At 39.5% G+C, this 26305-nt stretch overlaps 1 protein-coding gene and 1 long non-coding RNA gene across 3 annotated transcripts; one reads left to right on the top strand and one right to left on the bottom strand.

Moving 5' to 3' along the window:
• Positions 1-719: 719 nt before the first annotated feature.
• LOC117500735 (tumor necrosis factor alpha-induced protein 2-like) lies at positions 720-19826 on the bottom strand. 2 transcript variants are annotated; one of them, XM_034159498.1, is made up of 12 exons: positions 18997-19826; positions 14060-14275; positions 12082-12724; positions 11584-11692; positions 10113-10235; positions 8818-8912; positions 7400-7492; positions 6315-6441; positions 6029-6148; positions 5704-5859; positions 5484-5605; positions 720-1482 (listed from the first exon to the last, which is right to left on the bottom strand). In XM_034159498.1, exons 1-12 carry the CDS (start codon positions 19031-19033, stop codon positions 1320-1322), a joined length of 2004 nt encoding a protein of 667 aa, XP_034015389.1. In that variant the 5' UTR covers positions 19034-19826; the 3' UTR covers positions 720-1319. The 2 variants fall into 2 exon arrangements, with proteins under 2 accessions (XP_034015389.1, XP_034015390.1); XM_034159499.1 differs by lacking the exon at positions 18997-19826 and adding an exon at positions 14989-15639.
• On the top strand, positions 8244-23881 carry LOC117500736. Its single transcript, XR_004557840.1, has 4 exons — positions 8244-8254; positions 21007-21011; positions 23359-23364; positions 23798-23881. It is a non-coding gene; the product is annotated as an uncharacterized LOC117500736 (long non-coding RNA).
• Positions 23882-26305: the final 2424 nt, after the last annotated feature.

The following is a 26305-nucleotide window of genomic DNA, read 5'->3' as shown; positions in this document are numbered from 1 at the left end:
TTTCGCCAAACATTGTACGTGACAACAAAATACTTTATTATCACAATCAACATTTTTGTTTAATAAATATCACTCAACACAACTGAGTGGGCGAGCCAGGCTGAGCCTACCTGCATGGCTGTTGGCTGGCGCTGCTGAGCCACGCGACGGCGCAACAACAAAAGATCGGAGGGGGGAGGGTGCGCTACTCCATGTTGTGTGACACAGTGCAGCGCTTCTCTTACAGAGAGTAGATTTTAATGAATCTGCGTGCACAGCAGTCAGTGCATGCGGGAGAGAAAAAAAGCTTGAGTATCGATCTTTTTACACAAGGATTGTTCAATATCAATACCTGCATTGGTATCGATATTATCGATATTAGGATCGATCCACCTAGTAACAGAGTCGAATGCAGATGTGAGAGCTGAAAAACCATTCCTGAGTTACTGATGAGGAATTACCAACTCTGGTGCTGTTTTCTTTGATTTTTCCTCTTCAGAAGTCAGAAATTCAGAGTTTCCAGTTTCCATTAAATGTCATATACATTTTTTAACATCCATAAAGACACTAACCCCATACTTGCTTGATAACTTGAATCGTAACTAAGTCAAATTTAAACTTCATGTTTATTTTCATGTATGCTGTGCAATAATATGATTATTCTAATTTATGATAATGATTCATTTATTAGTGTGAAATAAGAACATAAGAATCACATGTCATGCATGTGACTAAAAGCTACAAGCTCTAAAACCATTAAAAACCTGAATGTAATACAAATGATTACGATTAACTGTAAAATTTCTAAATGATTATGTAATCATGTGGAATCAGAAAGAAGTTTCAGAAAGTTCAGGCGTAAAATGTTTAATAGCGCCAAGTACACGTAGCAAAATACTCGTATAGATTAAAATAATAAAAACAATGGTGTGATAAAAAAAATACAATAAAAATACATAAATTACAGAATCACACACACACACACACACACGCACGCACACACACACACACACACACACACACACACACACACACACACACACACACACACACACACACACACACACACACACACACACACACACACACACACACACACACACACACACAGAGTTTTCTCTGCAGCTCCAGTAGCTTATACATTTTTGAAGGAATTCAAATGTTCTTTTCATCACTTTGTAACTGGTTGGAGACAAAATTCTTTCCAGCTCAGCTGTTTTACACAACCAATATCAGTCTGCTTGCTGTGTGAATCAGTACCCACAATGCATCATGGAATTGAAATAAAGTACACAACGTGTAAATCCTGGACAGGTGGATGATCCTGGTGGTTGAACCTGTCACTTGAATAGGGCTCCTTTGACTTTAACTTTGGAGAAAAAAGGTCGAGCGTCTGTGACGCAGGTTTGACTCAAAGTGTCCAAAAGAGTTTCTTTGACCTTCCTCCTGTCTGGCGTGGAGATGTTGCTCTTCAGCTTTAGCAAAGCAGAAACATGTCTTTCACTGAGGATAGAAAGCAAAGGTGGAAAAATGAATATCATAATTCAGTAATGCACCTAATTAAACATTTGAAACAGGAGTGTAATCTATAAAATACTGCAACAGAATCAAACACAGATCTTTAATGTATAAATCCCACTGTTACAGAGGCCTTTCAGGAATTCTTCAAAACCTTCAGTTTAATATAGGAGGCCACACTGTAAAAAATGTCTTGCTCTGTAAAATACAGAAGACAAAATAAGAGGCTGGTGAACGTCATGGACATGACGAGCGAAGCTCTTCAGCATCTCACCATGTCATTTAGGTCCGGAAGACTTTTTTTGAGTAAACACTTTGGTGGAGCATGAGCATGGCTAAAACCATTCAGCTTCTGGAGGAGCTCCACCCCCAGACCCTCACCTTTAAAAACATTTGTTTTGTTTTAGCTTTCAGCTTCTGGGGGGCTCCCCCCTGAGACCCACATAATTACAGCCCTCTTAACCCCCTGCCACTTTAAGCATTTTTTTAAATGTAGATGTAAATTAATATTCAAAGTTTTCAGCTCGTTGACAGTAGAGCTGTACAATATGGCCAAATTATCATATTGCATTATATTGTCATATCAGTATGATATATTATATGACTATGATTTGACACAAAGTGCAGCAACAGTGAAAATTAAACATTCTTAAACAAAACAGTAATAATACCACACTCATTTTGCACTCATCATAAGGTTAGGATACTGTGCCCTCCAAAAGTATTGGAGCACAGTGCTAAAAGACACTTTACAGCACAGAGAAAATAACAAAGAACAAAGCAACTTTATTATAGAAGGATAAAAAAAAAAAAAAAAATAAACAAGATTATAAAATCAAACTTTCACTGAGCCTTGTGATGGAATCACTACGATGACCGGTCCAAGATGGCGGCCACATTTCTTGCACCTCAACCACCAATGTGGCGTCTACTCTTTTTATAATGTCTGTCTTTGTCTACCATCGGTTTGTGGCTTTTTACTGCTTTTTACAACAATGTTATCTGGTTTGTGAATTTTTCCCCACTGGGGCTGAATTTTTGTGCTGTTTCCGGTCTACCATAAGAGCGAGCTATATTATCCTCAGAACTGATTTCTGTCAATATCATACCATCATTTGAGAAACATGTTTGCTTGTTCCACTACTCCTCCAAGTCCTTTACCAGTAAAAGTAAGTCCCTTCGGCTGCTCCCTTGTTTGCACTTGGGGTTGCCACAGCAAATCCAAGGTGGATCTGCATGTTGAATTGGCACAAGTTTTACACCGGATGCCCTTCCTGACGCAACGCCACATTACATGTAAGGCCTTGCCTTACAATATAAAGCGCCTTGGGGCAACTGTTTGTTGTGATTTGGCGCTATATAAAAAAATTGATTGATTGATTGATTGATTACATGGAGAAATGTGGCAGGGGTGGGATTTGAACCCGGAACCCTGAACTGAAACCAAGTGCATTAACCACTTGGCCACCACCCCTGCCAATTCCCACCAAATTTGCAGGGTTTGTTTTGGCAAATGGTAAATGAACTGCATTTATATAGAGATTTTCCATCTGCATCAGACGCTCAAAGCGCTTTACAACAATCCCTCACATTCAACCCGATGTCAGGGACAAGGTCAAGGTCACTAGGGTTACAGGTTAAAATGATGATTTTTCACTCCGCTTTGCCTCAGACGTGGCACATATGGAGGTGGGCTGTGGAATTGGTGACTTCAAACTGACCAAAGGTCACTCAGTGGTCTTAAGTTCTTTGGAATCAAAGGTCAAACTTAAAGGTTTTTCCACACTGATTTACATCAAGCATGTACACACGTGGAGGTGGGCCCTGGCTCTGCACAGGTAAGGTCACCTTTGCCAAAGTTCAATCACTGGGTTCAAGGTTATGTCTGCCTGTCTGTCTGTACTCCTTTCAATTCCTTGTGCTGACTCCAACATAATGTAGTGTGTCAGTGAAGGCTGACTTCAAAGTTGTTAAAAATAGTCATTTGGGTAAATGTCAAGATCAAGGATTTTCATTTTCAACCTAATTTGGACCAAATGTGACACACACTTAAGTGGATTCCAGAACTGTCCTGGGAAACTCAGTCAGAGGTCAATCATTTGGGTGAAAGTCAAGGTCACTGGGGTCAAATGTCAGATTGCCCCATCACTGTCTTCATGTCCACAGGTATTATCCAGTTTAATCTAAACTCAACTAAGCTCTTTACAGCACTTATCTGAGCTGTTCACTGCTGTTATATATAATTTTTTTGGAAATCTACTAACTTTTTTAGGTTTACTGTGTAGCTCAGAATATTAGTTCATGCACTGACATCTGTTAAAACTGTATGTGAAGGCTTCAGAAGCGAACCCCTTCAAACAGCAGCCCTGCAGCAGGGCTGCTGTTTGTTTTCTGTACACTGCAGCACTGCCTGGCACTGATATCTCGCTCTGGGTTTCCTCCGGATTTCTGTTGAAATACCATCCTGCAGATGGGAAATGTGTGGAAGCAATTTTTAAAAGCATGCTTAACCTTTTAGTTCATGTTGCATCCTGCACAGTTTCTCCTGAACACTTTGTGCAAAGTAGATTTGCTCATTATCACATTAAAGAACCTAAAGCTGAGAGCTGTTCTAAACCGTGAGCACAGACACACACTAAACATTATTTATCAAATTATGTTTTACAGTAAACATAAACATAAATAATATTACAATTATTAATAATAATAAATAATCTTAATCGCAAATGAAAAAAGGCCCAACAACTGTTTTTGGGCTCCTTTGAGAGAGCTGCAGTGTTTGAGGAAGTTGTGCCATAAAGGTCAGATAAGTGGCCATGGGAAAGGGGGGTTGTGTGTTCGATCCCCTGATGATTACATGGAGGAATTTGTGTTAGGAAAAAACAAACAAACAAACAAAAACAGTACTTGTTGTAATCCCTACTGAAATGTGCTCCTGCCTTGAATGATAGCTGGTGTATAAATTATGGTCTCGAGATTGCAGTAGCATGCTCAAGACCATAGGCTCCTTGGTTCAATTCCCTGTCAGATACAAAAAATTTAGGACCCTTGAGCAAGGCTCTCAAGTTGCTTCCTTTGTGCAGTGAGCACCTCGTGTGTCAGTATGCTGACATCAGTTGTTTATGAGTGAATATTAGTTGAATATAAGAATGCAACCACTGTAAAATAATCAGGCAGGTCTATGTCTATTAAATAAACAAAGTTGTTTTTTTAATTGATCTGGTGCATCAAATTTCACCAGATTTTAAAGAGTTTGTCCTCATTATATGCTCTTTTAATTTGGAGATGCATAAAATGAAAGCATTTGCTGTTTTTGAGTTATTGTGTTAACATACAGGAGGGAATAAATGGTAAATGGATTGCATTTATATAGCGCTTTTTCATCTGCATCAGACGCTCAAAGCGCTTTTACAAATAATGCCTCCCATTCACCCCGATGCCAGGGTGCTGTCATACAAAGTCACTACACATTGGGAGCAATAGGGGATTAAAGACCTTGCCCAATGGCCCTTAGTGATTTTCCAGTCAGGCTGGGATTTGAACTGAGGATCTTCTGGTCTCAAGCCCCAAGGCCTTAACCGCTAGACCATCTCTTGAATGGAATAGTCAAATCCATTCATCTGTCTATTCACTCACACATATTTGGAATGAGATTGAATTTTAAGATGATTTTTAAAATGACTGCAATGAATCCAACAGATTAAATGGATACTACAAGACAGCCTCAAGACTAAAACTGAATGCCTTCAGCACCTCCTTTGTTTTTCCACTCGGGGTCGCCACAGCAGACCTCCATGTTGATTTGGCACAAGTTTAATGCCAAGTGCGTTTCCTGACATAGCACCACATTACATGGAAAATGGGCAGGGGTGGCCTTGAACTTGGAATCTTCCACTTTGGAAACAGGCGCACTTATCCGCTTGTCCACCATGCCAGTCTAAAGACTAATGAACACAATTTAAAAAAAGGGTGGAGGTAAAGGTCACCTGAGGTCAGGAAAAGTGTTTCCCAATGAAACAACTTGCATCTGTATAGCGGCGATGTCTTGGAGTTTTAGGACTTCTGCAATCTCAGTCAGGACATCTTTCAGCCAGTCTTCTTTTGATCCCTGCAGTAACATGGGATTTGTATAAATTAATTTTATCATACAGCGGTAAGCCGTATGTTTTTAGTTGTTACGTCATCGCTGGAGTTGTCACGTCTCACCATGCTGGTGAAAAGGTTGTTCAGGCTCTCGCTGTTGTCCTTAATCACAGTGTAAGCACGAAGCTGCTTCTCTCTGTCCTGTAGCTGGACTTTTCCTTTCAGGAGCATCCTGACGTACTCCACCGTCACTTCCTGCTGCAGCTGGCCAATCAGCTCCTGAAATCAATGCAGTCACTGTGTCAGTTCAACGTCATTATTTTGCACCTTAAAACTATAAAACGTAAATGTTCTTTTGAAAAACAATGAATCCAAAGATAGTAACCGAATTGTTCCAGGTGCCTTTATTTTGAAAGAAATGGTATATTTTCTACTTCCTTTTGCCTACCTGATGACAGGATTCAGCCAAGCCCTCAAGAGCCATCATCTGATCTTCAATGCTCTCCAGAAGGTTGTTGAGCTCCGGCCTCTTCAGCCAGTCCTGTGTTCCAATCTTTCTGTAATGTGGCTGCATGACACATTCAATAAGACTCTTATTGTTGTGACGTACATCAACACAAACGTTTTTTTTGAGAACAACACTGGTGGAAAACACTTGATAAATACAAAGGAAAACTGAAACTAAAATGTTGGCATCAAAATGACTAAGAAACACTGCTGTAAAATGAAAGTACCTTCAGGTTCTTGTGCACGGGGCCTAACAAATATATGTAGACAGACTGTTTCATTTCGGTCAGGACGGTCAAAGAGCTTTTTCTCACGCTGTCAGGAAAAAGATCACTTTTCCTAACAATAAAGTCCCTGTAGAAAACAAACAAACAATCAAAAACACAGCCTTCACATTTATTCACTGCAAAATTTGTTCAGTCACAGGCGGAGCTGAGGGGTGGAAATACAGAGTGATGGCTGAAATAATTCACCGTTTTTAAAAGTATCAAACACCATTATGATGACAACTAATGGAATTTTGGCATTTTTTTGGCTCAAAAAATAAGTCACTATTTCAAAACACTCAAAACAATACATTACTTCAATTACTTCAGAAATTGATTCAGAGTTTGAACAATCCCCCAAAAATTTACTGCAACATTTGCTTCATGTAGTGACTGGCTATTTAAGAATACTTTATAAATCAATTACTTCAGAAAATGACTGAATCTTTGTAAATATTTGAAAAACTAAATGAAATAATTCCTTCAGAAAATGATTCATTCTTTCTAAATATCTGATTAACTAAATGAAACAATTGCTTCAGAAAATGATTCAATGTTTAAACAATCCCCCCCAAAATACTGCAACATTTGCTTCATGTAGTGACTGGCTATTTAAGAATACTTATAAACCAATTAGTTAAAAAAAAATGACTGAATCTTTGTAAATATTTGAACAACTAAATGAAATAATTCCTTCAGAAAATGATTTATTCTTTCTAAATATCTGATTAAATAAATGAAACAATTGCTTCAGAAAATGATTCACTCCTTCTACACATTTGAAAAAGTAAATGAAACAGTATCTTCAAAATGATTTGCTGTGGTGAAATACTTGGAACAGTAAATCAGTTTTGGAATTGATCCTGACTACTATGATGACACATAAGGGACATCTGAAATTCTTTGGATTAGAAAACAATTCACAATTTGAAACAATCCTCTCAGCTGGAGGCTAAATTTAACAGAGTGGCTCTTCATGCTGGCTGTAGTGACCATGTAAGATCACAGGGATTTGAAATATCAAAACTCAATAGTTAGAAACATACCTGAACTGTTCCACACATCTGAGATTTGCCTTGATGATGGACTTGCTGTGCACTTTGTTTTGCTTCATAACATCATGCAGGAAGGTGGAAAAGCTGCAGGAATTAGTGTTTCAACATCAGACACGTGACCAAAATATAAAACATAACAAATGTTATTGCTGTCACTTTCTAGTATAATATGTATTAAAGTTCAGTAAGTTTCCCCTATATTAATAAAATAATAACAATTCTGACAAATATCCCTCAAACACTCTTATTTTGCAAATCCGTGTAACAAACAAACAAATAATTTATAACAGTCGTCACTGTAATCATATTCCCTCACAAACCAACATTTAAAATAGATGCTTTAAATGATAAGTGGACTGCATTTATATAGCGCTTTTCCATCTGCATCAGACGCTCAAAGCGCTTTACAATTATGCCTCACATTCACCCATTCACACAAACACACTCACTGATGACAGGGTGCTGCCACGCAGGGCGCTCGCTACACACCGGGAGCAAGTAGAGGATTAGGGACCTTGTACAAGGGCCCTTAGTGATTTTCCAGTCAGGCTGGGATTTGAACCAAGGATCATCTGGTCTCAAGCCCAACGCTTAACCACTAGACCATCACACCCCCCTCCCCATTTCAAATAGATATTTTAAATAAGCAGACGGTTGACCAGTCTGGTGTCAGTTTTCTCTAATCAGCCTCTTTAATGCATCTGTCCTAATCCTTATAGGTGCATATTATCATCCTCTGTTTAGATCTAGAACTGGGGATTATGGAGCTATAGCTCCCCCCAAGAATTTCAGGAGCCCACTGTAGGCCCAAACTGGCCTTTGCCATTCAACATCTACTAATTCAGTGTCATTTTCTTACATTCTTTGTCTGATCTGGACCTATAACGCCCCCAGGTTTTTAAATGTATCACACAGGTATCAACTGAATAGGCTCACATAACACAAGATCTATTTATTGCTCTTGTTTATTGTCCTTTTTAGATACCATAAGTAATTGGACATATTAAATCTAAGAATTATTGTTAATAAAAATCATCATATTTACAGACATTTCTTTTCGACAAGTCAGGGGATGGATACATACACATTTCCATATCGCTGAATATGTCTTGGACTTCATTTACATCCATCATTAAGACATACAAATACTGTAGTACTGTACGGTAAATCTGCCTCATGTGGGCAGTTCTCAAACCTGAGTGACATCTAGTGAGGGAAGCCACCAACATACCAGTGACATCTCTAAACGAGTTACAAGCTTCTGGAGCTGTGACTGAAGAAACTGTGTACAGTGCAACTTTTGCCTGCTGCATCCTTCTGCTGAAATTTGACATCTTTAAAATTTGACCCACGACCCACTCTGAAGTACAAGCATATGGCACTGTAAAGAAGAATGATGTGATTGTTACCTTTGCAGTACCTCTGTCAGTACACACATCATGCTCTGGACCTTGTTTTGGCTCCCGAGTACGTGTGTCGCCTCCTTCACAGCACTGTGGATCAGCTGAAAACAGTCACAAAGCACATGAAAAAATCTGACTCCTTTGTTCATTTGAAGCTGCAGGATCCTGAATTGTGAACAAGTTTCCCTTTATGACTGTGTAACCAAATTATGTCACTAATTTAAAGCCTGAAAAAACAAACAAATTTTTTTTTTCTGTTGGTTAATCTTATCGTGAGAATGTGCACCAATTTTTCTTCTTCAGGCTGGTTTTAGTTAATGTGTGCAGCAGGTAAAAAAAAAACAAAAAAACACTGAGGGTGGTGTTTTACAAGAGGAAGTCATTTCTTAAAAATTACTGGAGGGTAAACATACATTTTGTCAACACTTTTGGTAAAGAAACTCAGCAAATTCACTTTCTTGGGATTAAAATACCAACATTATTTAATGATGAAGTGAACACAGTTTGTTGAATTTGTTGAATTATTTCTTTGGCATTATTATAAACATAATGTGGCGTTTAAGTTGAGAAATTCTAACATAATAAGAATATTTCAATCAGGCACAACAGCAGGTTCTGTATCCTCTCTGGAGTCACGCTGCGTTAAATTTACCTGCTACAGTTCAGTTGCGTGAACCTGCGGCTAGAAACCGCTAATTACTGAGTTTAATGCAAGTGGCTACTTCCGGTGCTGAAGAGTGAAGTCCGTGCAGAAGAGCCAAACATGGCAGTTCCTTGAATGGCCAGTTGAGGCTGTCTCCAAAAGAGAGTCAATTCCCACATCATATTTTTATAGCCCGGCACCCCCCTCGCCCCCAAAAAACAACAACAACAACAACAAAAAACACTGCCTCTATAGTTAATTTCCCCATTCAAAACAAGTGTACATTGGGTGAAATGTATTTATTTTTTATACTAATCATTACCTTAGGTTGTTTTAATTCATAAAAGCATGCATATTTAGGGGCGTGGCTGATTTGAGTGACAGCATCCAGCTGCTAACAGGCTACTAGCATCCAAATACTAACAAATTGTTAACAGCTGGATACTACTGATTACTCAAACTGAACTTGCTGTACGGTTAACTGTACTAAGTATGTGTCCTACTATTTTTCTTTGGGATAACATTAGCTACACTGATAGTACCAGGGTTATTGAGACAAGTTGATGATTATAGATACATGGACCCAAGCTGTAAACTGCACAACAATTAGCATAATTTTTAGTGGAAAAGTAACTTTGTCATGTTATTGTGAGCTTACCTCAATGATGTCACAGGCCACGTGACTGACAAAGCAACCATCCTCCTTCTTTGGCTCTGTTCTTGCCGTCCAGTCTTGCTCCGCTTGCTCCAGCACTTGCTTGGTGTACTCTGTCAGCTCATGCTGAATACAAACATGTGCAGCTCTTACTTAAACAATCACTCAGTTTTTTTTAGGTTTTAAATATACACACTAGGATTCCTTCCTGTGTTTGTTATTCATAATATTAAAAACACAGTGAAGTAGTGGAAATAAAGTGTCAGGTTTACTCAGAGTGTTGTTTGGGAATACTATCAGAGGGGATTGATCGATCTAGCTATAGATATATATAAATATATACATACTAGCGTGTTGCTCGTGGGGATCTACAGGCTCTAGACTGGGTAGTGTTTACAAAATAGGTAGCTGACATTTTTCAAGGGTGGTAATAAACTAAGCAATGAGTTGGCATGGCGTGTCAGTCCAGAATGTTTTTAGAACCTTAGACCTCAACAATTTGTAGAAGAGGAACTCAACCCTTTTATTTCCTGTTAATTAAGTAATTTTTAATGTTAATTTACTGTCTTAATGTATTTATAAATTCTTTAGGTTGCTGTTATCATATATACACTATTATTATTATTATTATTATTATTATTATTATTATTATTACTTCTAATTTGTCATTTGATTTTTACGTTAAGCATACCTACCAAACAGCAAATGTCAGCTGTGCTCTGTTTGTCCCTGATCAAAGTCCACGTACGCACGCACGCACGCACACACACACACGTGCATGCACAGCTATTTGTCTTTACTGCATGCAGGTGCTTCTAATTTGAGACCCAAACAGGGTTTGTTTCAGTCATGGTGTCAGCAACATGAGAATGAACTCACTCATGGTAATGGCAACATAACTTAACTAAAGTGACTAAGCCTACAAACTATAAAATCACAATAAATCAGTAACACAAACAACACTGTTAAACTAACATGAACCACAATAACAGCATTTAAACCCCCCAAAACCCCAAACTGCCATGGTGTATTGCAGCACAATATCCATTGTTTATTATTGCTTAGCTAAAATTGCTAATTTCTCCAAAAATATTAGACCTGTCAACTTTCTGTTTTCACAGTGTTCATCCTTGACCCAAAATACATAAGCATACCAAATGGTAAATGTCAGCTCCCCCCGGTTTTTGCGTGATCGAAGCGATAAACATGCACGCACACACGCACACGCACACACACACACACACACACACACACACACACACACACACACACACACACACACACACACACACACACACACACACACACACACACACACACACACACACACACAGAGGCCACTTGGTTATTATGTATGTGTACACACACACACACACACACACACATATATATATATATATATATGAAGTCAAAGCCATACACCTGGAAAACCCCACAGTTGTACAAAAACCAAGTAGCTGAGAGCTCTGGTTACCTGCTGCTTGTTCAGAAACTGTTCTTCCAGAGGGGCCAACAACGAGTCTGGCAACAGATTTTCAAGTGACTCAATGTCGATTTCACCCAACTTCGGGTTGCAAAAGGTGCTGACACAAAAAGAAAATAAAAAAAGAGAAATCAACAGCAATAATTTTATAAATTGGCCCATAGTTTATAAAGTGACCAAAGGCTCATGGGTTCAACCTCAGACCAGAAAGGTTCAACTTGCCCACTGCAGGTTATTTCTCCAGCAAAAACCAATATAGCTGGGTAGACTCAGACAATGTAGATAAAGCATGTTACTCAAGGACATCAACAGGCATCAAACCCAGCTCCTGACTCACTGAACTAACTGTTCATCGGGCCTTCAACTAATCAATCAGCGCTCATGTTTAAATCCAAGCAAATCCTGTTAGTTTCACACCCACATGATTGATTTTTTTTTTTTTTTTTTACAAATTTAGAAAAGAACATCAAAGAGAAACAAGTGGCCTACCTTGGGTAGAAGTCGTTTATCCAAAGCAGGATGTAAGTGCCGTCCCTGTCGTTCAGGACAAACTCTGCAATCGTTCTGAGTCTGGCAGCAAAGGTTTGGTGGTAGAGTTTGGCATACATTTGACAGATGTTCTCTTCCGGTGGGTAGCATTTCTTCACCACTTCTACCACCCACAGCAGGTCCTCCTTCAGCTGCTTCCCCATGCTGCAGATGTCCAACTGGACAGACGATGAATCGTGGTTCATTGTGGGATTTGCAGGGTTCATCATACGCTCCTCCACCAAGCTTTGAATAACTGAATCATGGAGGTTCTTCCAACCGCTTGGCCTCCAGGCCGGTGATGTCTGGGGACTCCTCTGGCTCCACACCCAGTCCTGCATCTCCTCCTGAGAGATGGCTTTCACAGCAGACGTTAGCACATTCTCGTTGACCTCTGCCTGGCTCAGAGAGGTTCTCAGAGTAGAGTTGACCAGATCTTCCAGAGCTCTGCGGTCTGTAATAAGCTTATTTACATCTTCCTCCTGATGGATAAGTGCATTTGTCTCCATCATCTCCCCAAACAGACGCTCCTCTCTCTCAATGAGCTGTTGGCTGGCCTCGGACAACTGGAGTCTCTCCAGATTTTGCTCAAAAGTTAGCATCTCTGCAGGAGACAAGAGCAGACTCATTCTGAATTGTTGTTTATAATATAATATAATGTCTAGATATGGATTTAGTGAAAGTCAGATAAGCATCATTCTCAACAATATTAACATTATTTTCTCCTGAATTAAACTCAACTTTGACTATAATATGTGGGCGAGTCTGGCAAGATTGTCAACACAAAAACTCACAAATAAATGTAGGGACTTGAAATATGTCATAGAGGTTGAGATTGTTAAAATTTCTGTTTGGTGTTTAGGCCTTATGATAGAATTTCATCCATTTTGGAATAAGGCTGTAACATTAAAACAATGTGGAAAAGGTGCAGCACTATTAAGACTTTTTAGACGCACTGTATGTTAGTGCATGTACAGAACTTATGCAGACTGTAGCAATTAACTCACTCACTCATCTTCAACTGCTTGCTCCAATTAAGGGTCATGGGGGAGCTGGAGCCTATCAATACAGTCACAGGGCATGAGGCGGGGTACAACCTGGACAGGACACCAGTCTGTCACAGGGCCACATATAGACAAACACATTCACACCCGCACGCACACCTACGGGTAATTTAAAGTTTCCAATCCACCTAACCTGCATGTCTTTGGATGTGGGAGGAAACCGGAGCATGCAGATGGAACCCACACAAACACGGGGAGAACATGCAAACTCCACACAGAAAGGCCACAGGTGGGAATCGAACCCACCACCTTCTCGCTGTGAGGCAACAGTGCTAACCACTAAATCACCATGCTGCCACATTCCTGAACTGTCCAGTAGGTGGCAACACTGCATGTATTTCTTTCCAGTGTGGATTTCATAACACTGTTTGAAAAGTAGATTTCACCTTAAGTAATTTAAAATATTAACAGTTTTGTTGTCCCCATTTGAATGTTCTACATATTGCTTAATTCTGGTTTTGCTTAACCGTTGTATTGTATTTGCCAAAGTAGGGTTCATCACGTTTCTACCTGCAGCTGCTAGCTTACATTTTCTGCTCAACGTGAAGGTGGACACAGAATCCAGGCAGAGGTGTCTAGGAGGAATTACATAGGCTAAACAAAGTTGTTTTTTCAAATGATCTGTTGCATCAAAGTTAACCAGATTTTAGGGTATTTGTCCTGTTACATACTTTTTCAAACTATATTAGTACAAGTTAATTGCATTGGTTGGTTTTGAGTTCCTGTTTAAACAAGATCGCTGGAATGGATTAACCCATGCGCTCACTTAGCCACTCATCTATATTTTTGTTGTGCAATTCCCGTGCTGGAGATGTGTAAACACAGCAAGATGACTGATTTTCATTGTTGGTGTCAGGTCTGTTTTATCCACTCACCTTTTTGAGGCTCATCTTGTTTTGGTGGATCACACGTAGGTGGACAGGCCCCATCAGTCCTTTCAGTGGTGTTCACACTGGGCTGACCTCTGTTGCCTCTGTGAAAATTTGGAAACAGTCTACCCCTATCAGGTCTACCTCGTCCACGGGTGAGAAAATTCATCCTCCAGCCATCCGTATCTGGGGAGCCTTTCTGCAAAGGCATCACTGTCCAGGCTGAGAGACAATTAAAAATATAAAAGCCAAGATGATGGGTTGCATAAGTAATCGCGCCTTTGGTAAAATACCTGTAAATATAATCAGCTTTATTGCCAGTTTTCTTCAGACAGGTCAGGGGATGGATACATAAACATTTCCAAGTCACTGAATATGTCTTGGACTTTATTTACATCAATTTTGAATAAATGCAAACAGGATAGCACTCCAATGGAAATCTTACCTTTGTATTTTTAATAAATGTATATCAAGTTGTCAAGATTTGCTTTGAGTTGGAGTTTAAGGAAAATAATTTTACAAATGTTTATATTGCAAAGCCTAATTTACTTTTTGTATTTGAAATGGCATAAACAAATGAAAATGTGTGAAATATAAAGGGGCCCAGTACTTTTGGAAGGCACTGTAAATATGCTGCCAAAACAAGAACATATTTAAATGTTCAGAGTTGAGCATGCAAACACATTTTTAAAAACTATTTTCATGTCAAAGTATGAATCCCTTCAGCAATATAATTATGAAACTTAGATTAAACATAATAAAAAGACATATAAGCACTCGACTTTTCCTTCACTTTTGAGCATTATTATATTTTGCTTTTAAAAAGTTCATGAAATAAAACATTCTCAACATTAATGAAAGGCAGCAGTTTGTTCTCCTAACACATGAAGAAGTGTTAGTATGTAAAGAGCGGCATGTGTTTTGCTCTTACTCACCCTGATCTCACGATCTGCTCTTTAAAACTGCACACATGCTGTGACTTACACACTTTATAAAGCCTGTGGAGGGCGTCCAGCTCCTCCTGCTCCACATGATGGATATGGAAATAGCCCAGCAGGAAATGTGTGGAAAGTCCACGCACGCAGGCGCACACACTGTACTCTATTTCAAAAGCACATTACACACCACAGTGTCACTCAGCTAATGCTGCAGCTCTGTTCTACAGAGGACTGGTGATTCTGTTTCTGTTTGTTTGACAGGATGTGTCTGTCAGATTACTGTCACACCAGCCCAGTTGGCTTTTAAAGACTTTTAAACAGTCTGGGTGGACACCACCAAAAGTTTGGACAGTCAAGATGTTGTTGTAGTGTAACTTCATATAAGGATTACTTTTTAAACACAAATCATCAGTTTTACAGTTTTCTGCAGATACAGTGGCGGTGCCAAGGGGGAGCTTGGGGGGCTTAAGCCCCCCCAATAATGAGCCAAGCCCCCCCTCCTAATATTTCTGCCAATAATGTGAATAGCAACTGACATATTTGTGGATCTCAACTACAGTTTTGCTCTTGGGCTAGATTGTATACAAACTTCATAAAGAATCACTTTTTTGTATATTGTTTACAACTAAGTTTCTCAGGCTATATCTTTTACTTACTTTTATCGAATGGTTATGACCTCTGTGTTAAATTGGCAATAAATCTTTGATATAGATGATTTGTGTAAGGTTGATTCCATGCATTGTCTTGAGCATCATTTCAATGAATTCATTTTGTATACCTATGTGCAAGTTTACTGAACTTGCAATCATTCTAAGTGATGTGTGTGTGCATTGATACCACATGTTAGAGGAGCATGGGTGACTAAAACATATACGTTGGTATTTATAAAGCTATTTACTACATATATATTGTTCATTTCAACGACATTTTGTGGAGCCCCTCCAACTTTTACCCCAGCCCCTCCTCAGCCCCCCCAACAAAAATTTCCTGGCGCCGCCACTGTGCAGATATGTCAGGGGATGACTACATGAACAGTTACAAGTCACTGCACTACAAAGACTGGCAGCTAAAATAACGAAATAAACACTGAATTTGCTTAATTTATCCATCCATCCATGTTCCTGGAGCTGGAGCCTATCCCAGCAGTCGTAGGGTGTGAGGCGGGGTACACCCTGGACAGAACAGTAGTTTCCCCTCAAAATTCTACTCATAACACCCCATAATGACAACATGAAAAACAAAGTTTTTTTTTTAATTTTTGCAAATTTATTAAAAATAAAAAAAATAAGAAAGTACATGTACATAAAAGTATTCACACCCTTTGCTCAGTACTTTGTTGATGCACCTTTAGCAGCAGTTACAGCCTCAGGTCTTCTGGAATGTGATGCTACAAGCTTGGTGCACCTATCTTTGGGCAGTTTTGCAAATTTTCAGAATCTCAAAAAACCTTTTTCATATTGTTATTATGGGGTATTGTGTGTAGAATTTTGAGGAAAATATGTGAGTTTCATCCATTTTGGAATAAGGCTGTACCATAAAGAAATGTGGAAGAAGTGAAGCACTCTGAATACTTTCTGGATGCAGTGTTGACAGAAAAACACATTCACACCTGCATACACAACTAGACTACGGGCAATTTAAAGTTTCCAATTCACCTAACCTGCGTGTCTTTGGAGGTGGGAAGACTGCTTAATTTATCATACTGAGAAATATAACATAAACAGGAAATGACTTCGTATTGCTTCCTCATTTTGCCTTGATCACTAATCCTGACTTCCTTTTGTAATTATGACCCAGGTCATGTGGTGTTTTGAACCTACAATACCCAACTCCAGCATACATTTACACTATTATTGAAACCTTCAGGTCTGAGTGAGAGTGAGGCAGTGCGTCATCTCTGGGGGAGTTTCTCAGTATATGCATGTGTGCCAGTTTGGCTGCTGGTGCACTCGATCAAGGTGTTTTACTTGATAAAACATCTTGACATAAGCCAGACTGACTCAGTATGGCACTTATTGAAATAACATCCATAATCGTAGTTTGTAGCTTCAAGTAAGACTTCAGTAGGTGTTAAGAGAATGTTTTACAGATACATCCCTTGTAGTTAAAATAACTCAAATAAACACAGGATTTTTTTTAATCTTGAAAAGTTCATTTAGTTTAATGAAGTCAAAGTGTCTCCCTTACAAAGAACTATTTTACTCTTCCTTTTTAGATATTTAGATATACCTTTGTATACTGGCATACTTCCACCTTAGAATTGGAATATAATATATAAGATATACCTTACTGAATTTTCAGTTAGATCTGCATTTTCTTACAGTGTGAGGATTTTGTAGTGGACTACTCCTTGAACCACAGTCTTGACTTTACCACCATGGACTATCCTATTGGTAGCATGTGGTCCTACTGGCATTGCTCCATAATTACTAACATAACCATCACTTATACAGGTGCGCTCAAAGGTTTACATACACACGGCAGAATATTAGATTTTTTTGGGCCATTTTTCAGATAATATGAATGTTGTTGTGCTTTCGGCTGCTCCCGTCATTGTTCGGGGTCGCCACGGTGGATACAACCAGATCCTCACTGGTATTTGGCGCAAGTTTTACACCAGATGCCCTTCCTGACACAACACCAATTTCACCCGGAGAAACACACACAGTCACTGGTGTCCCAAAGAGGTCTTCCATCCAAGTACTAACCAGATGCAACCAGCAGCAGACCGGCCGCTCATATATGAATGATAACACAAAAATGTTTTTTTTTTTCACTTATGGTTTGTGGTTGTGTGAAGCCATATAAAACAGGAGATGCCAAATGACGTCAATTCAGGGACAACAGAATTGAAGCATCTCTTGCTGCATTTAAGAGTCTTCCTGTAGACTCACAGCCTTCTTGCATTTAAGAGCAGAGGAAAATCAAAAGCCAAGGCATCTGGAGAAAAGTTGTGAATTAACACAAATCAGCTTGTACCTTAGATGCCAGCTCCAGAAGATCCAAGGTTCAATAAGCACCTGTTTAATTTATGGTACAACAATATAAGGATCTTCAGACCATACAGATTTTAAATTGTTGAGGAAGGAGGCCCAAATTAAGACCCAGGAATAAACAACCTTTGCATCCATGGGTTCAACAAAACATCAGGATCATAACAATGAACCATAAGCATCACACAGAAATCTGACATCACCATTAACCGAGAATGCCATCACCATGTCCTAGAAGGCCGTCAACAAAGGAGAAAAGTAGTACTATAAACTCCAACAGGTTCTGCACTCTTTAAACTAAATCAAGAAGAACGACTATTATCAATCAATCAATTATTTTTTTTATATAGCGCCAAATCACAACAAACAGTTGCCCCAAGGTGCTTTATATTGTAAGGCAAGGCCATACAATAATTATGTAAAACCCCAAAGGTCAAAACGACCCCCTGTGAGCAAGCACTTGGCTACAGAAAATTTGTGGGCTGAACTGGGAAAAATGTGTGTGAGCAAGGAGGCTCACAATCTTGATTAATTCACACCAATTCTGTCAGAAGGACTGGTTTAAAATTCCAGCAAAAATATTTCTTTTGGAGTGTTGTTCTAACCTTTTGATTCAAGTGAAGCAATTCAAGGGAAAGCAACCAAGTAATAGCCAGATGTGTGTAAACTGCTGACCCACTGAGAATCTGATATAGTAAATAAAATCTTAAATAAATCTGTCTGTTGATCTTTATTAGAATAAAATGCTATTGGAAAAAAGTAGACATTCTAACTGACTTAAGACATTAATTCATTTGTTACATGAAATCTGGATTTTAGCTAAAGTGTATGTAAACGTATGACTTCAACTGTTCAGATATACAATATTTAAATTGCATATTTTAGAATTTATATAATTCTATGTATATTAGACATGCAGTTATTTACACTGAAAGCATACAGACATGTTAATCATGTATGCTGATGACTGTCAGTATGACATCTGATGTGATGTAGAAAATCTTTTTGTTACCTTTTCTGCAGGGCAGACAACGAAGAATCAGAGACATCGTTGAAGTAAGGTGTGCAGAGATCACTCTGCTGTGCAGCTAATGTAGCGCAAACAGATGTTCTGATGAGGTTTTTATATATCAGGATATTCTTCAAGTCAGTGCTTTGCATTCATGCACTGCCTGCACCTGCAAGTCCGGTGACAGTACACCAGTAAAAAAAACAGGAAGTAAAATTTTAAAACCAATGAAAGGCGTGTAGAAAAATGCCCTGCATGCTCTGCACGCTGATGCAGATAATGAAAGTTCATGAATGCAATGGTGAGAATATTTGCATGAGATGAAAGACAGCATGTGACATCCACAGTGGCTTCACAGAGCAGCACTTCATTCTGCCAGTCAGGTGAGCCACCAACATACTGCTGAGCTCAGTGAGGTATTGAGGTGCAAAATGGAGTGTGTGTGGAAACACACATTTCCTGTGAATCCAGTGAAAAATAACAGTAGGAACTTGTCCAATTCTTTATCTGACAGGACTTCTACAAGGCCTAGAGATGTCCCCAGGATCACTGTACAAGCTTCTCATCAGCATTTGGCTTGCTGGATTTATCTTCCTCTTGTCATCGAAGCAGTTTTGTGAAAAGGTAGTGGAATCGTTCAATGGAGTGAAATCCATGGAACCAAAATGCACAGTAAATGACGTCACTCATACAATGGACTATTTTTCAACACAATGGGACAAATAATCTATGCCACATGACATACACTCCACCACTTAGATCCATGCATAAATAAATAAATATAATATATTGAATAAGTAAAATATTGTTTATGATTGACTGATTCATTGAGTTTTTCTGCAACATCAGTATAAACATACAGAGGTGAATGTATCAATAATACGGTGATAACACAATAAAGCATAAATGCTTATTTCCATTGCGGTCCTTGTGAAATTATCATGTGACAAAACAGAGGGGCTTGATTGAACATCTACAAATTGTAAATAAGACAATGGGATCTTAATAATTAATGTAAATAACAATAAATGTACAATTTCATATATATATATATATATATATATATATATATATATATATAAAACCCACATAATGTGTAGTGGGTGGGTTAAGGCATGCTGGGATATGTTTAATCTAATGTCTTCTATTTTCTTTTGAAGTAATCCAAGAAATCTTGTGCTGTAAAAGGAGAGGGACTCACAGGTCGTTGTCCATGAATAAGTGTTTCCATCGTGTCAAACAACAGCTTTGAGTTATGCTTGTTTTTGTTGATCAAATCAGAGTAATAGGTCCGCTTTTTAGCCAGTAGTGCATGCTTATAGTCTAAGATAGCATCATGCAGTGGAATACTTCTAATTTTCAACTCTGCCATTTCCATTCTAGACCTCTAGCCTTATGCTTGAGGTCATGTAAGTAATCATTGAAGCAAGGTGACTATGTTTTGGTGGGATGTGGTTTTAATAAAGGTGGTGCAATCATGTCGAGTGTAGTTTTGAGCGCTGAGTTTTTAAACTATCCACAAGACTGTCTACTGATTGGGCATTTTCCAAATATGAAGCTAAGATATCAGGCAGTCTAGCTTCGAGTTCTGTCGTAGTTGAGGAGTTGATGTGTCGCCGCAATGATAAATAAGGTTGTTGTTCCACTAAACACGGCAGCAAAACTATAAACCTAATAAGAGAATGATCAGAGATGCAAGAGGCATGATGTCAATATTCATGACAGCAATACCATATGCAAGAACCAAATCCAGGGTATTTCCACTAATGTACATTGAGTCCTGAATGCATTGCTGAAATCCTAATGCATCCACAATTTCCATAAATGATTTGCAGAGGGGATCAGAAGGCTTATTTATATGAATGTTGAAGTCACCAATAATCAGAATGTTATCTGCACTCATTGACAAGTTAGAGTTGAACTCACCAAATTCATCTAAGAATCCAGAGTATGGGCCAGTGGGCCTATATACAGTGACAAAGTAATACGGCTGATTTTTATTTTTTCAAACAGAAAAGGTCCTAAGCTGGGGAAGTTTTAAATTTCTTCACATTTGTGACCACAGTTACTTCTGTTTAACTGATTGCTAAGGTGACAGTTCTGCTTTACAATAATTGGTTTGGTTGCTGGCATTTCTCCCTTACAAAACTGATTTTACTGCTATTGAATAGTCAGTAATAATAAATAAAGAGTGTGCATCTCAGAATACACATGCATTAAAAAAAAAACATAAATCTCATTTGTTTGTTTCATTTTGCAGCTGTTCATAAGAGAATAGCAACAAATGTTTAACAATAACAAACTAAGCAGCATTAATCCTGAAATTTAAATGATATAACACCATCTGAAGGGCAATTATTAATTTTTATATTACGACTTTTCAGCTGTCATGTTGATGTTGAATATATATATATATATATATATATATATATATATATATATATATATATATATATATATATATATATATGTATGTATGTTCCTCAAGCTAGGGTCCTCTACCAGAGGCCTGGGAGTTTGAAGTTTCGGTGCAGTATTCTAGCTGTTCCTAGGACTACACTTTTCTGGACAGAGACCTCTGATGTTGTGCCTGGAATCTGCTGGAGCCACCCTTCCAATTTGGGGATTACAGCTCCTCGTTCTTCTATTACCAATGGGACCACTTTACTTTCCACATCTGCGTCAGTTGCTCCTTCAGCCCTTGGTACTTCTCTATTTTCTTGTGCTCCTTGTTCATTTAATTTAATTTATTAATTTATATAGCGCCAAATCACGACAAAGTCGCACCAAGGCGCTTCACATAATTCACAACACAAATTAATCTAAATTCAAAATTAAAAGCAAGAAAAGCACAGTTAAAAGATAAAACACAGTAGAATAAAAAGAAATTACAAAGCAAACACAAACAGATAAAAAAATTAATGATAAGACAGTCTAAAAAAGTGGGTCTTCAGTCTTGATTTAAAAATCTCCACCGTGTCAGACTGCCGAATAACAGCAGGTAGGTCATTCCAAAGAGCCGGACCACGGTAGGAGAAGGCTCTATACCCCACACACTTTTTGTTCATCCTCGGAACACACAGAAGCCCTGCGCCCTGCGAACGCAAAGGCCTCGCAGGTACGTAGGGCTTAACCAAGTCCGCCAAGTAGGAAGGCGCCAGTCCATGAACAATTTTATAAAACAAAAATAAAACTTTAAAATCCAATCTGGCAGAAACCGGTAGCCAATGAAGGGATGCCAGAATGGGAGTAATGTGGTCAAACCTTCTACTTTGTGTCAAAATTCTGGCAGCAGCATTCTGCACCAACTGAAGTCCTCGAATGCTAGACTGCGGCAGACCAGAAAATAAAGCATTACAATAATCCAATCTAGAAGAGACAAATGCGTGAATCAGAGTCTCAGCATCAGCCATAGACAGGATGGGGCGAATCTTTGCTATATTTCTCAGATGAAAGAAAGCAGTCCTTGTAATGTCCCTAATGTGGAGGTCAAAGGACAACGTAGGATCAAAGATTACCCCAAGGTTCCTCACTTTGTCAGTATGAACCTAGGCTAAGCGCCAGCTGATCAAATTGGTGCCAATGTCTTGCTGGGCCAAGAATGTTGTTAAGTATGTTGCTGTCAGCTGGGATTGCCACATTGATCACAACTGTGGTCTTCTTCACCTTGTCAGCCACCAGTATGTCTGGTTGGTTGGTCAGCAGCTGCTTGTACCCACAGGACCATAGCGCTGTCATTCTTAACCAGCTTTTAGTGGTGTCTCCCATTGGGATTTGGGGACTTCTAATCTGTATGCGGCCTAGATGTTCCTGGACTCAATTCCCAACACTTGGCTGTGCCTCTCAGTGTACGCTGTCTCTTCTTGCATCCTGCTGCTATGTGCTAGACCAACCTGGTCTCACGGCAATTGTGATTTAACAGCACAAAATATACATTAATGTACTGGTTCATGATATTGTGATGAAAAACACCTCATTTTCATCACAGCAGCACAAATTCATTCTCATTCATTCCGTGATGGCTGCACGAAATGAAAAGTGATAGTTATAGTTATAGGGTGGGGAGAAAGAGTAAGATTATGGTTAAGGTTAGGGTCAGGGTAGGAGTAGGTTTAGGAATAGGGAGTTAAAAAAAACCGTCATGAAAATTTGACTCATTTTGTCACGGGAGCCCAAAAACCCCCCCCCCAAAAAAACGTGAGAGTGGGCTGGCTGGACTGTCTCTGGGGCACATTTGCACAGCCTCCAACTTGGGTCCTGTTGGCTGTGGTAGACTCCTGCCTCTATGGCTCTTGTGCTTCGGGCTTGTTCTTGCACTGCCATGATCAGAGCCTTTGTGCTGTCCTTTAGTCCAGCCTTTTCTAGACACTGGTAGGACTTCTTGATGTCAGCTACTTCCTCTATATGTTGATGGTACATCCCATGGAGGAGTTTGGTCTTCCATATCATCTCCTACTGTTCCTTATCACCATCTTGAACACATCTTTTCTAGAATCTTTTCCTAATGTTATGACTTCCTTTTATATATTGACAAGTCATGTTTATAACTGAGGGAAATTTGACAAATATATTAATTCTTCACCATCTTTCTTACTCCACATTTCTTTCAATGACTAGACTATGAATTTAGGGCAGCACGGTGGCTTAGTGGTTAGCACCGTCGCCTCACAGCAAGAAGGCCATGTGGAGTTTGTGTGGCGTTTGCATGTTCTCCCCGTGTTTGCGTGGATTCCCTTTGGGTGCTCTGGTTTACTCCCACATCCAAAGACATGTAGGTTAGGTAAATTGGAAACTTAATGTCCAGGGGCCTCATGTACAAAGCGTGCGTACACACAAAAACCTGTCGTACGCCCGTCTCCACGTCCACGTGCAGATGTATCGAAAGTGACTTGTGCATTGAAATGAGAGGTGCGTCACGGAAAAAATCCTGGCTCTCGTACACACGTTTCTATAGCTATTGTGCCATCTCCACATGTACAGATGACGCAGGGAACCGTTAAGGCACCAGAGTGATGTGCACATCAGAGACGCACTGATGAACATTTAACACACTCACGTGTTTGCAATTATATGTGTGGATATAAAAGCATGCACAAAGTGATGTGTAAAATGGCAGTAACTAACTAACTAATGGCTGCGGTAGCTATGTTAGAGGACTTTGCAAATGGTGCAATCTGATGTGAGTGTGTATTCAGGGAACACAAGGATTTACTTCCAAATGAGGATAAGTGGCTCTGAAACCGATTTCGATTACCAAGGCCACTGTTACTGCGGATGTCGGCCCAGAGCGCAATATCTCGAGGACCAAGGGGTTGTCTGTGCGCACACAGGTGCTGACCACGCTGGGCATCCTGGCAACATGGGCATTCCAGCATGAGCTGGCTGATCGTTCAGGCGTGTGCCAGTCAACCTTGTGCGGAGCCGTCAGCTGTGTGGAACGCAAGCATCTGAATGTCATCCAGGTACAATCCAACATTACAGCGCATTTTGCAGTGAGAGACGGTTTCCTGAATATAATCACAGCAATGAACTGCACACGTTGCGATAAAGGCGCCATCACATGATGAAATTGTTTCTGTTATCAGGAAACAATTTCATTCCATCAATGTTCAAATCATATGTGATGTGTAAATGTGCATCAGGCAGCTGGCACACTGCATGATGGGTGGCTGCTTGTGTTAAAATAGTTTATTTGTGTAATTGTTCCAAAGGATAACCAGAACGGGCACATTAGCGGATATGCGCATTCAAATATGTTTTTATTGTCTTTTTTAATTTTTGCTTGATGGTGAGCTGCAGAGCTTCTTAACAGGTTTCCTGTGTTCAGTATTTGTCAATAAATGCGTGTGTAAATTGTGAATGTCACAGTCAGCGGAGGTGCGCCTCACCTTTTTAACATCAGTGTGCACTCGTGATTCCGCGTCAGCGTCTCACACACACACACGCGCTCTGTAGCTCCCACAAACATTTTTCCAGTTTCATGATTAATCTGTTTGTCAGGGTTTTATAGACCAAAAACTATGCCAAAGCTAAACTCCCGAGAGTCAGCGGTAGCTCCATCTAAATGTTTTAGTGGTTTAGCGTTATCACAGTTAACTATTCAGGTAACAGATTAGTAGTTATCAAAGCTAACTTTAAGATTAGTTGTGCTCACCACTGGTCTTGATAAACCTCAGATTTTGAAAATTATACAAAGTAATACAAAACCCAGATATTCAAATGTGAAAGCATCTAAGTTACCAACCAAAAGTGAAACAAAGCCTGTGGAAAGTGTGTCATCGGATGTCTGAGTAAAATTGCCAAAACCAACCACTGCAATGTGTGCAGATATTTATACAACCTGGGTTGCTTTGGTTTTTTTTTGTCTAGAGAGTCATTATATTTGTCTGTACTGCTGCAGTGCATGGTGACTTAGTGGTTAGCACTGTTGCCTCAAAGCAAGGTCATGGGATTGATTCCCATCTGTGGCCTTTCTGTGTGTGGAGTTTGCGTGTGTTTCCTCCCACATTTAAAGACATACAGGTTAGGTGAATTGGAAACTTTATAACTGTCCACATCAAAGGATCAGATGATGGAAGCTGAAGGGGGAAGACTGTTGTGTGTAATTCACTGAGCAGGTGAGACAGACACTGGATGGAGGGGAAGCAATTTTGGACAACTGGAAAAGTACTGCAGATGATGTGAGGTGCTAGGAAGGTACTGGGTGTGACAGCTGGACAGTGGAATGAAGATCAGGAGACTTGGTGGTGGAACAAAGATGTCCAGGAAAGCATAAGGAGAAAGATGTAAGTAAGTAAGTAAGTTTTGGGATAGTCGGAGAGATGAAGAAAGTAGACAGGAGTACAAGAAGATGCGGCGTAAGGCAAAAAGGAAGTGGCAAAAGCTAAGGAAAAGGCATATTGTGACCTGACAAGAAGTTGAATAGTTAGGAAGGAGAAGGAGAAAAGGACCTGTACTGATTGGCCAGACAATAGGGCCAAGCTGGAAAGGATGTGCAGCAGGTTAGGGTGGCAAAAGATGCACATGGTAATGTGCTGACAAGCGAGGAGTGTGTGTTGAGAAGATGGAGGGAATATTTTGAGGAGCTGATAAATTAAGAAAATGAGAAACAGAAATAGCTGGATGATGTGGTGAGTGTAAATCAGGAAGTACAAGAGATTAGTAAGGATGAAGTGAGGGCAGCTATGAAGAGGATGAAGAGAGAAAGGCAGTTGGTCCAGATGACATTCCATTGGAGGCATGGAAATGTGTAGGAGAGATGGCACTGGAGTTTCTAACCAGATTGTATAATGAAATCTTGGAAAGTGAGAGA

The sequence above is a fragment of the Thalassophryne amazonica genome, chromosome 19 (genome assembly GCF_902500255.1).
Source record: "Thalassophryne amazonica chromosome 19, fThaAma1.1, whole genome shotgun sequence".
Lineage (NCBI taxonomy): Eukaryota > Metazoa > Chordata > Actinopteri > Batrachoidiformes > Batrachoididae > Thalassophryne > Thalassophryne amazonica.
The sequence above is the reverse complement of the archived record's forward strand: the minus strand, read 5'-3'. Positions and strand labels throughout refer to the sequence as shown.

Coding starts and splice junctions, on each gene's coding strand:
- LOC117500735 (XM_034159498.1), bottom strand. CDS start 19,033: ATGTCTCTGATTCTTCGTTGTCTGCCCTGCAGAAAAG. Junction 14,276..18,996: donor TTGTCTGCCCTGCAGAAAAG/GTAACAAAAAGA, acceptor ATTGTCTCTCAG/CCTGGACAGTGATGCCTTTG. Junction 5,606..5,703: donor ACAACCTTTTCACCAGCATG/GTGAGACGTGAC, acceptor ATGTTACTGCAG/GGATCAAAAGAAGACTGGCT.